This window comes from Malania oleifera, chromosome 8, assembly GCF_029873635.1.
Source record: "Malania oleifera isolate guangnan ecotype guangnan chromosome 8, ASM2987363v1, whole genome shotgun sequence".
Lineage (NCBI taxonomy): Eukaryota > Viridiplantae > Streptophyta > Magnoliopsida > Santalales > Ximeniaceae > Malania > Malania oleifera.
Window position 1 is genome coordinate 23,476,894 of NC_080424.1, and position 12,984 is coordinate 23,489,877.

The 12,984-nt window shown below is 35.7% G+C and overlaps 1 protein-coding gene across 1 annotated transcript in view; it reads left to right on the top strand.

Annotated features, from left to right (window-relative positions):
* Positions 1-12,984, top strand: part of LOC131161745 (mitogen-activated protein kinase kinase kinase 1-like) — a 45,590-nt gene that overhangs the window by 21,634 nt on the left and 10,972 nt on the right. Inside the window, exons 5-7 of the mRNA XM_058117704.1 lie at positions 2,947-3,104; positions 9,762-9,834; positions 9,937-9,996. Coding sequence (XP_057973687.1) covers positions 2,947-3,104; positions 9,762-9,834; positions 9,937-9,996 — 291 coding nt within the window. The remainder of the gene's footprint in view (positions 1-2,946; positions 3,105-9,761; positions 9,835-9,936; positions 9,997-12,984) is intronic.

Consider the following 12,984-nt stretch of genomic DNA (forward strand, 5'->3'; position numbering starts at 1 on the left):
CCTGTGAACTTGTCTGGTTGAAGAACATGTTGGAAGAATTGGGTTTTCTGCATTTTCAGCCTATGAAGTTGATGTGTGATAATCAAGTTGCTCTTCATATTGCCTCCAACCCGGTCTTCCATGAGCGGACAAAGCACATTGAAGTTGATTGCCACTTTGTTCGGGAGAAACTTGTGCAGAAGCTCATTACAACTGCTTATGTGAAGTCAGACATGCAGCTTGCTGATTTGTTTACCAAAGAGTTGGGGGTTGCTCGTGTTAGATTTATTTGTAACAAGCTAGGAGCTTATGACATTTATGGTGCAGCTTGAGGGGGAGTGTTAGAGGTTATATATGCCTTTTAATATTATTATTATTGTGTGTTAGTATGTTAATTAATGGGAGTTAGTAAGGGTATTATTGTCATTAGAATGTATTTAAATTTGTATTATAAATAGAGGGAGAGACCTATCTTTAAGTTTGGTCATTCATTTTTAATCAAATCTTAATAGAAATAAACTCATATTATGACATTCCTTTTATACAAACATGTAGTTAAAATTTTCTAACCAATTCTAACTTGAGAATCACACACCTAAAATGCATAAGCCTCAACTAAAAAGGCGCAAAAGACTTGTTTTTTTGTAAAAATGTGTAAGCCTCAGCATGTAATGCATTAGCCTTTTTGGAATTGGGTATTTTAGATTGAGCCTCAAGGATTTTTAGGTGTGCCTCGCTTCAAGGGGAGCCTCGATTGAGCCTTTTAAATCACTGGAAAAGTGAATAATCAAACGCATGTTTTCCCCTTGTATCCCTTAGAACTTAACCATTAACCAAACATGCCCTTAAGTTTTCTATTATATTATGGTACAAGAATTCTGATTAATGATTTGGAGGGCAATTTAATTTGATTTAAGACCTTGTTATGTTTCTCTTAATAAATAGCATAACTGCTCTAAAATTATCTTCAATCTCTTTGAAGGGCAATCACTCAAATTGTCTAGCAGATTGTGCCATTGTGGTAACTTTATTCTAACTAAAGATTTGGAGAAAGGCATGTACTGCAACGATAATTTTTAAGTATTGTGAACTGGATCCGTTATTGATTGAGATCATGTATGCATGTATGTATGCATGTTAATTAAGAGGATCCTGCAATGCATTTGACTGATTTAAAAAGTGAATTAAAAACTTTGTGCAACAGAGAAATTTTAAATGCCTGGCATTGAACAATAGTGTGATGCAAAACGTGAAAGTCCTTTGGCATGTAGATATGAAGAACGTAATCAATTTTCCTTAATAATTTTAAATTTATGTTGTGGGAGTACAGAGCATATGCTCTTCTATGTTAATCATGGTTTTAAAGAATGGCTGCGACCATTATGTAACATCGTTACGTAAAGGTTTTTTTTGGTTCCTAATAGTCTTACACGGTGCAAAATTGCTGGTAATAAAAATCACGGCCGTAGTGGCTGTTACTGACCTCGACTGTTACATAAAGGCAGCTACGGCCATTACATAACTGCTACGGGAATGTTATGCCAGAAAAGATATTTTATTTTTTACATTTTCTTCTCACTTTTGTTTTTTACCCCCTTTCATAAATTATTTTCAATATACCATGTGGCAAGAGGAGGAAAAGATTATAATGAGGAGGTTGATGGTACAAAATTTACTATTTTTTAAAAATACTTACAAGAGATGCATTAATTAACACTTTCAAAATACTAGCTTAGTAGGAAAAGATTATATTTTGATACTATTAGCAATTTGATATTTATGTTCTATATTTTCAATTTCAACCTTTTCTTTTCTAGTTGTTGTATGTTTGTATTTTTTGTATGTCTTATGTGTCTCATTGATTAATGGAGTGTATAATGTATTTTGTTTCATTAATTAATTTATCACACATAAGAATTTATCATGCTCAAGAATAATGAGAAAGTACAAATACCCACAAACACGTAATTTTTTTGTCCATGGTGGTTTAAAACAAATGTAAATTTCTTGCCCTTACCAAACAACTTAGTTAGTTGTACTAAAGGATCCAAAATACTCTAAAACTCTTTCTAACAAGGGTTAGAAGCTTAAAACATGCAATTACACTAATATGCACAAGGTTGTGCATGCTTATTCATGGTTTTACCTGGTTGTTACCTATACGTTTACGCTAGTTGTGCATGATGTTAATTATTCTCAATTCTTCGCACAAAAAAGTCATGGGTTGTAAATCGACCGTTACACCTGCTTCTCACGGCCGTTTACGGACTAACATCTGTTGCTACGGCCGTTACTACAGGGTTACAAAACCCCCTTTCTTCTTCAAAGCAATCAATTGTTACAAACAAAAATTTACTTTTCTTTACCCATACTTGTTAGGAATTTTTTTTTTATAAATATTATAATGTGATATTTATGTTCTTTATTTTTCAACTCAACCCGATTGCTATGTGTCTGAATTATCACAGATAAGAACAATGAGAAGATTAAAAGACCATGGTTGTAACTTATACTCGTCCTCAATAAAAAATCTGCTACGCACACAAAAAATTCACGCCGTTGCTTCCCGTTATGTTCATAGCTGTTACCGTTATGTTTACCCGCTTGTGTGTAGTAATTGTGAAATTAAAACACCCTATGCTTTAATCTGATGATGAAACTCATGCCCTTCAGGTAAAAAAAGTTACACATATTTTTAACATATATGCTAGCATCCAATCAATTTGCACATCTTATCAATATTTTTATAGAATTTCGAGGATTATGCTAAAAGATGGTTTCCTGTTGTACATGAGTTATTGAAATACATGAGCTTTCTTACTGATTGAAGTACATTTTTTTTTCTGGTTGAAAATTTGCATTTTTTTTTTTTAAATTCTTAAGATTTTTGATTTCCTTTTTTCTTTTTGAATTCTTTTTCTGTTTTGATTGCTGGATTGTGAATCTCCTGCTTGATGTGTCTTACAGGATGATTCAAACCTTTATATATTTCTCGAGCTTGTAACTAAAGGTTCCCTCCAGGACGTATATCAAAGGTTTAATCTTTGGGACTCCCTGGTCTCTGCATACACAAGACAGATCTTGCATGGATTGAAGTATCTTCATGATCAAAATGTTGTCCACAGGTGAGACAACTGTGCCTAATATGTACTTTGTTGGCTATTTATATATTTACATTGTCAATTTTCTTTTTCTTGGTTGTCTTGATCTCAATACATTCTAAATTGTTTTAGTTAGTGAACATTTTGCTTTCATCTATTTTGATTACATCTTCTGTCAACTTGATGTGATGCATAATGTACATGCTGCATGCATAGATTGAGGTTTGATGCCCTAAGAACTGTTGTTTCCTAATTCCTAATTTCTCTGGAGTTATTTCGATCTATGATTAAGTTTTGGATCTCCATTTTTGTCTTAGTTTGAAATTGATTGTTGTAGTTCATTAACCTTGCTCCTGCTTGTCCATTTCAGTTTATAAAATTTTTAGTATTCTTTATGATTATCATGGATGAAAATATATCAAGGGAATTTAGGGAAAGGAGGACTTTTTAGATTTTCTTATGATTGCTCTTTCAATTTCATCAATGTCATGAAAATGAAGTAGTTGACTCTTTCTACCTATGGAATGTGCACTGATACCTTTTTTTTCATTTGTTTTTGGGGAAAGGGGGGGGGGGGGGTGCATGGAAGCAGACTCCTCAATTTTAACCATTGAGAGGGTCAATGAATGAGGAGGGGAGAAGGAATCAGGGTTTTTGTATCTGTAGCAGAATGGATCTGCCAGTGCTTGTCGATTGAGTTTGTAGTGTTGTAGGGCTTTTGTAGTGATAGGAAGTTCAAGAAATTTCTTTGAAGTTCAAAGGTGTGGCACAAATTTTTGAAGAATTATCTTGAGATGATTTAATTTTTTAATTTTATTATTTTCTCTTTTTGTTTGTCGAGGGGGGAGGTGCTACTCAATCTTTGAGATTTAAAATGGCATCTCTCATTTGACGCATGCAAGTGTTTGGTTGACATGCTAAAAGTCAATTTGAATATAATGGGAAGTGTATGAAGGTTTAATAAAATTCAGTGGAGCAGATATGGTGTAGAATCAGAACAACATATGGTGGCTAGGGTTGGAGACCTTCATAGAGAGAGAAAGGTGATGGTACCTTAGCCTCATTCATGCTGGTGTGCATGTGGATTGGAATGGCTCAATGATTAATGTTATTTTGAACCTGGATCAGTTGGTGTATCTGTTTGGGCTTAAATGGGCTACCAAAGGCCTAAACAATTGAAATGCAAAGGCTTAGTCAGGTGGCAGTGGCACATAAGTTGTGGCCCAAAATGTACTGGTCCATATGGTAATAATCAAGTCGATGTAGATGGGTCATGGAGAAAAGAGAGGGGAAAATGGGGAAGAGGAGAAAGAAATTGGTGGGAACACAAATAATCCCTAATTCAATTAATTCCACTCCACCAACAGTACTAAATGATTGTTTGTAGGAAAATAAGAAACTTGAGAATTATGATTAAATCCTTGCATAAAAATCCCTAAGACTACGTTATTAAAATAACCCCAGATATAATCACAAAAGATAGTTTAACTTGCAAAATTACTGAAGTGACTCAATTGCATATCTTGGCTTTAGGATGGGGCCTCCAAAAAGGCTTAAGTTTGTCTAACCAAGTTTTGTCCATCTCATCATCATTACCTCCCCACCACCACCACCACCACCACAAAAACCCCAACCACCCACCAAAAAAACCACTTAGAAAAACTTGACCCTGTCAGGTGTGGACAGAGGCCAAGAATCCCATCACCATAATAAGTCCCAACATGTTCTTGTCAGGAAAGTGCACTGGCAATGGGTTTCAACTTGCCCTTGAAAGATGGCATCAATTCATACTTCTTGTTGGCAGTGAGAGATAAATATTTTCCCAAGCATTGTGGAGGACACATTGTCTCCACTAGCTACTCAATCTTGGAAGTGAGTACCAAGCATTCTTGTGAGGGTGAGAATGGGACTCAATCTTAAGTATGTCTTCTGGGCAGCTTCCTCCTACACTGCATTAGTGCCAGCTACCAGGATCAATAATTAAACAGCACAACTGCTTCTGGCAGATTACCTGAGTTTATGGAAAATACTGGTGCTTCAAATCCTGGTTGGTAATAATTTTATAGGGAAGCCAGCAAATGGAGAAAAGGTAGCTTAGGCAGAATTTCATCTCCATCATTAGCAATGACACTTGTTTCAGCTTCAGTAATCATATTGTTGTCTTCCTCATTTTTTTCTCCATGACATGAGTAGGACACAGAGTAGCATAGTGGCCAAAAGTGAGCAACAAATTTCAGTTGGGAATTTAAAGGAGGGGGTGAAACACCTGTGCCTGATCGGCTGATTGGTCAACTGGTTTGTCATTCATTAGAGGCTTCTTAAACTGAGGTGGAGCTTTCAAAACATGAAACTAGATATCCTCTTCTACTTGAGTTGCAAGCTAAAGTTTATCTCTAAATGTAATGAGGCGAACACGCTGCAAGTTTTGAGGCAATCATAAGTTTCAACCCTTGCCAATGTAAGACAATTATAATATATTCCTTCCCTTCTATATCTGCTTGGTTGGCCAAGTAGTAAAAACCAGCTGTTGTAGTTGGATACAGTCGTGTGATTGTTCTGCATCACACTAAAAAGCTGTAGATGAATGAACATGTTGCTGATGGTTGGGAGGAATAAATTGAACCTGCATAATGGGCTTAATCTCATCCAATGTCGGAATGGCTTCATAATTTTGTATTCATAATTTTTCTTGTTTTGAGCCACCAAATGGGAGCAGTGCCCTTGAGTCTGGATTCAATGTCTTTAGAATATTTCATTTAGGGATTTAATTTCTGAAACAGAAGCAGAGGACATCAGAATGAATGGAGAGAGAGAAAAAAAAGAAAAAAAGAATTACACTTTAAAGTGAAAGTGACATGCTATAAAAATAACCCATTTTCTGAAACTTTTCTAGATGAGAATCAAGAAAATTTGAAGTTAAAAATACTTCAAAATAAGTAAGGTAAAGACCTCAATGAAAATAATTTTCCAAGTAATAAATCCAATCTTTAAATGTGTCAGGAGGATTGTCACCATGAGAATCATATACATCTAATCTAGTACCTCAAAAATTGGGCTGATCTCCTCTAGGCACAATAACAAGGTTGGCAGTAGTGCATAGCTTTCCTGATGAGAGGGTGAGCCACTTGGAGCTTCGCCAAAAAGTTGAGAGGATGAAACTCCGGAATGTTGATGAATATGCACAAAGTTTGGGACATTTCTTTTGAGAGAAATGCCCTAGACTGAGAGTTCTATACCTTTTCTGAATGTTTTGACTGTTTATACAGAAATGTTATGCATCGGACTAGCCCAAATGAACCTATGTGGAAGCCAAGTAAAAATAACTGTTTCACAATAAGCTCCTTTTATAAGAAACTGAACAATCGAACCATTTGTGCTGGCCGCATCAGCTTCCCCTGGAGGACTAATGGGAAGACTCTGGCTCCAACTAAAGGTGTTTTTTCTTTTGGGGTGCTTGGGAAGCATCTACGGGAAGAATTTTTACCTCCCATAATTTACTTTAGAGGGGGGAAATCATGGTGAATAGATGCTTTCGCTTGGGAAGTAGCTCTGGGAAGAATTTTTACTGCCCATAATTCACTGAAAAGGGAGCAAAATCATGGTGAGTAGATGCTTTCTGTGTGAAGAAGGTGCTGAATCTGTGGATCATATCACTGCATTTAAACTAGAAATCTCTGGAGTTCAGCTATATAGAGTTGGACAGTTTTGGGTTACACCTGAGAGTGTGGACAAAGAGATATGGGCTTGGAAAGGCACTCACAAGGGAAAAAGCCTTGACATTGATCTTCCCACTATATTTTGGGTTTGTGTGGAGGATGAGGGGCAAAAAGCACCTTTGAAGGAGCAGCCATGTCTCTAAAATCCCTTAACGATGGAAGGCTTATTTTCCTTGCTCGCTGGGTTAATGGATCATATATGTGGTATGTTTCACAGTACTTGATTTTTTGGGTATTCTATCATATTGGTGATGCCTTGAATTTCTACTTGTTTTCCTTGTTCTGGTCATCTCATTTTGTTTGTTATTGAGTGCCCCTCTTTGTGCCCTTTGTGAATTTTCTCTCTGCTGATTAAAAAAATGTTCTGCAACTCCAGCAGTCTGTTTGGGAGGGGCAAACATTTTTATTGACAAAATGGTGAGGATAAGGGATAGAGACTGTTAAGGTTGAGATTAAAAGCATTCAGAGTCCTGAGAATACCCAGATGATAAGTAGGCAGGAGGCTAGGGAGCTGAAGGAAAACAATGGAGGTCATGGTCTTCTTCCCACTCCTTGTTTTCTAGAATGTGGCTGCTCTTCTATGTCAGATAGAAAAAAAAAAGCACAGCCGTGTAGTAGCAATAGTGGTCCTCTAAAATCAGTAGAATTAAATGGATAAACAAGGAAGACATGCTCTCATAAAAGGAATTTGCCATAGGAGTTCAATAATTTGAAAAGCTCCATAAATAATGGAGCTTTAAAAAAAAAGTGTTTTAGTAAGTGATATATATATACATATATTGTTTTTGTCATTTTATTTTTTAACATCTTGCCCTCACTGTGTTTTTAAGAAACTCGTTACCTGATGGTAACAGTCATGCTGTAATGGTCACAGCCATTGAAAACATTACGTAATGGGTAATAGGCAATGTATTCATGAATTCATTTTTTGCATTAGCATACTTTTTAGAATCATATAGATTTACACGTTTTGATCCCCGAATCTAATGCTTTAAATGATTTTTAGTAAATTTTGATCAATTTAAATATAACAAATACTACAAGTATTGGATGTCTTCTTGGTTGCTTTAGTTGCAATTAGTGAGAAGAAGTATGTGTTTGATACTTCTCCCAACATTGTTGATTATAAGAGAGGTAACTAAGAAATCATAAAAATTAAGAAACACAAAATATAGAATGTTCATATGCCAAACAAAAACAAAAAATGCATACAATAGAACATATATTTGTCTGCACAGTAGGTGTAAGAAAAACACAAAAAATATAATTGAAAGAACTTACGCTGTGCAAAAATGTAATTCAAACGAGAGAAAAAGTTAGGTTTATTTGAATGCTAGTATTAGTGACATACATACTCAATATCAAAGAAAATAAATCCAAATATGTTTTAATAGAAAAATTACAAGCTAAAATAAACCAACTTAAAATTGAGTTTCTAACCTTCAATATACGGGGAAAAAGTGAAAAAAAAAATGCAAAAAGAAAGGACTCAAAAAACCTATTTAGCCGTTCACAGATAGTCTAATAATGTAACAGCCATTATGGTATCATAACAGCTGTGTCAGCCAATATGATCGTGATTTGAAGGACCCCCGAGATGTCAGAGTCTCAGAAGCCACTGATACCGTATGTAATGGGCAGTATGCATTGATATAGAAGTCCTCACTCTTTTTTGTATTCTTCTATTTCTTATCTTAATAAAGTTTTCTTTTATAGAAATGAGGTAATGAATTGGAGGCATTGATTCTTGTGGTGGGGTTAGCGAAGGAAAGGAGGTAATGAAATGGAGGGATTTATCAGATAATGAAAGCGATGGTCTTAGTGAGTTTGACTGTGTGGGGTTTTACTGTTGGATGAAATTGGGGAAATATATGGATCTGTTTCTGACTCCAGTGACATTTTTAGGGGACTTATCATACATACACTCACCCATCCCCTTTGGAAGGATTGGAGCGGGTCTATATATTTGAAAATGATGATTTGGGTAATGAGCTGCAGCCCAAGGATGGTATTTACCAACACCAGTGGAGGAGATTTCAAGGATTTTGAAATTCAAGAACTGATGGATGAATTGGAATTTAAAGTTTTGTGATCTTGGGGGAAATGAAGTGCGGGTGTAAAAATAGAGCTAAAACGGGTTAAAGGGAGTTAGCTAACTTGAAGAGTTCGGTGAACTATGAAGGAAAAGGATGGAAGAGGGGGTTCCTTGTTTAATTGTCAATTTAATTTTTCTTTTTTTCCTTTATTTTTCTTTATTTTTCTTTGTTTTTTCATTTATTTTATTTTTTTGTTGGGGTGGACTTCTTGTCCTCATTCGTTGTAATATCACTCTCTCTATCTAATATACCTTCTTTTATTAACAAAGAAAGAAATAAAGTTTTCTTTTATACTATAAAAGCAATGAAGTTGTGGATATATGTTTCACTGTCCACAGTTTTTTTTCATGGCTCTACAGCTTATGTATTCACACATTTTGGTGAAAGGAAAGTTTTGAAACAGACTTGCAGTTTAAGAATTGTTTGGGAGGGAAGATGTTTTGGGGGAACAAATGCAATACTTTTAAGCTCAGCTTGCTGCATACGTCTATTAAGTCTTTTTCCCTGAAAAATTAGTAGAACAAGATGAGGTTTCTAGATGACTGGAATTAGCATCCTGAAATAGGAGTATTTTGCACATCTGCTTGTTGGACTATGCAAGGTGTGGATAGCAACTTTTATATGAAGGTCATCTGCAGATTTGAGCATAAAAGAGTTGGAAGTTCATGTATAATATAATTTGAGTCTTGAATTATATTTTCCCTTAAATAGGCTCTCCAATTCATTTGCTTGTTGATGTATTTGTTTCACCAAATTTAGGATTGTTTGGCTGCATATCTATATAAATTGTAGAACATGGTTACATCATGAATATGTGTGCACACACGCTACGTATCGTTAAGTCAAATATTTTTATTTCTTGTCTTAAGGGATATCAAATGTGCAAATATATTGGTGGATGCAAGTGGATCTGTGAAGCTGGCCGATTTTGGATTAGCAAAGGTTATGTCTTTTAACTTTTAAATTTAAAAAAAAAATAAAAAATATTGTGCTTCTAAAATGGTTTTGACTGTCTTCTAATTTTCTAGTTGAACTCGTTTGCAGGCTACCAAACTGAATGATGTGAAATCTTGCAAGGGAACTGCGTTTTGGATGGCCCCTGAGGTTTGCCTTCAATTTTTTTATTTTTATTTTTTTTTTGAGTTATTAGTCTTTAAAATGGTTCTTGTTGTATTGACGAACTGCACTAGCAGAGCAGTAGCATCAAACATCGTACCTTTTCAGGAATCAACTTGTGTAAATATGTTTAGCAGTGTGCAAATGTGTCACTGCAAAATATGCTATGTAATACTATGAAGCAGTTGTTTATAGTGTTGTGAATAGTTGAGTCAATTTCAAGACTTTTTAGCCCGAGCATATTTTTGAAACTGTCATTTGTGATTACAACTTTTGAAGCCATTGGTTTTGGAGGAAGAGAAACATCATAGGATGATTCTGAAATCATCTCATTTGTTTCTGGATAAAAATGAATGCATATTTATTTTTTATTTATTTGACAGTAAAAGAAAATTTATTAAAGTTCTGTTTGGAATTTGGGAAGCATGAATAAAAAGGAAGGAAAATATGAGAGAATCAATTTCTCTTCTTTGATTCTCAAGGAAAATGAGAAAGGAAATAAAAAATACAGTAAATGAATAAATAAAATTTCTATTTTACGTGTTGACACCATTAACCTTTCATTTTTCTTAATGATTATATTTGAATAAACACCCATTCTTAATAGTATTTGAGATAAAAGAGAGTAAAAAAAAAAAAAAAAAGGAAAATCAATTTCATTCTTATTTTCTCCTCCTTTCCTTCTCTCACAATCTAAAGGAGGACTAGGGATCCTTGAGGCTAAAAAAGGGCAAAGAAAAAGAAAAGAAAATTAAGACAACTTATTCAAAAAAAATTGCTTCAAACCCTTTTGTCAAAATTAATGAAACATTTTAAACTTTCTAACAATATTTTATCCTTTTTCTTCTTAATTTTCCACTTCAATTTCCTGCCTTCCAGGACCGGTCAAAAGCATCCCAGCTTATCTAGAGTCTAGAAGATCTTGAACTTGATTACCCTTCTCATTCATCTCATCCTCTTGGGGCAGAGGTGTTGGTGAAGTACCATCCCCTTCGAGTTTCCATTATCTTTCTTCACCTTGATCATTGTCCACTTCTAAGTTATCTCTTCTTCCTGTAAATAAGCACTCTTTCTAAATCAACTCTAGGAATGTTGAACACTAGTGATATCATCTGAGGGGGAGGGTCTGATTACAACCATACTGGGCACGAACGTCATCCAATAATATACCTTCTTCATGTTCAAATATGTTGTCAAACTCGCTATCCTCATCCTACATATCACCCCAATTCTTACACTGCACCTTATCTCCACCCTTACAACACATGTCCCTGGAAGCACTCTGTATGAGTTGGACTCTTAAGTGTAAAACTCCCATCACTATTCCTATGAGTACCATCTTCATATGCAATTCTGGATGAAGCCTTCGATTTTAAAAAAAATTTCTGCATCTTGGCACCTGACTAATCCTTATTCAAGCCCATGCGTTGTCAGTCAGTTTTACCCAGCATACTCCCCTGAGCATTCAATCGTCCAACCTGAGGGAGCTTCAGTTATTGTTAGGGAGAAAACCTCCAGAATAAAAAGAAGGCGTCTGACTACTAACTGAAGACTGCAACCCTTCTGCTCCCTGCTCCTGCTCCCTACAGTTATGCTTTTGTGAAGATGAAAGCCACCTCTCTGAATTGGTTGCCTCATTTGATCCTATAGAGACTGACAGACAATCAATGTTGTATAATTAGTTGAAGACAGTATGTCCGACATTGATTGCTGCCAAAAGAAGCTGCCAAAAAGTCCTCCACTGCTTCTAAACTCACCAACATTTGTCTAGGTAACCAATTTAATTTATTCCACATCTTCCAAGCATAATCACGATGTATTAACAGATGTGATGCATATTCTGAATAATTAAAACAAAGAACACTAATATCTGGAGAGAGTGCCTTCAAAGGTTTTTCCTAAGACCAAGACCGACTATCCTCCTCCGAAGAAAAATAAAAGTTTTTCAGCAATGCTATCAAAAAAGATAGCTCTACCAACTCCCTATCACGATCCATCATGCTCATTTACCCATTTCTCCACCATCTTAACTCCTTTCACAGCATCGCGCGATCCTTGAACCTCTTTTTCAGTTATTAGAAAACACCTTACCAGCAAGCCAGACTGATTTACTGCCTCAATCCCATAATCGAACTCATAAAGTGTCACTAAATAACTTCCATTTCTTTCCAATTCAAACCCCCTGGATACCATTTAGTGTCAAATCCCTATCAAGATGCTTAATTACCTTCCTGCACGTGCAGAGCCCTTATCTGATCATTATGCTTGGATGAGCAACAGCAGATAAATTATATTAATCTATTGACCTTGCCACCGACAATGAAACCTTAATGCAATGAGTCCATCTCATATTCTTCCCCAACAAATGAACAAATCCCTCTACACCTACTCTATTCAGTAGCAGGTCAAAGACCTTGAGATTCCTCTACATCTTCTTGAGATTCCTCTCTGTTATATTCAATCACCACCATCATGAAAGCGAAAGAGTAACAGCGGAAGAGGGACATGGTGAGAGTGCAAGGAGAGCCATCTCTAACAAGAATGATTAACTAGAAGACTTATAGACTCAAAAAAACCCTATGGATGTACTTCACCACTCTCCCTCTTCTCCTCATCTCTTTTGCTCGCCCAGTTCTGCTTCTAAAATCTTCTTCCACATATTTCTTCTCTGGTTCAGGAAGACTCCTCAAATTATGCTGCAAATCATTCACAGAATGGTGGACAAACAATGTCGTTCCCTTTTTTATGAAATGTCTTGGTGACTTCCAGCAGAAAGAAAAAGCCATAGTGATCATATTTGGCTGCTAAATTCCTGAATGATCAAGTAATGTGACCTTCCTTTGTTGACCTGAAGTTCAAGTGAAGGACGGGGTGGAGCTGGAAATCACCCTGGTGTTTGTGAATCAGTTATAGTTGCATCCCTACTTGATCCTATCTTTGTTATAATGCCCTCAAATAGTCTAAAGTTAAAGCCCA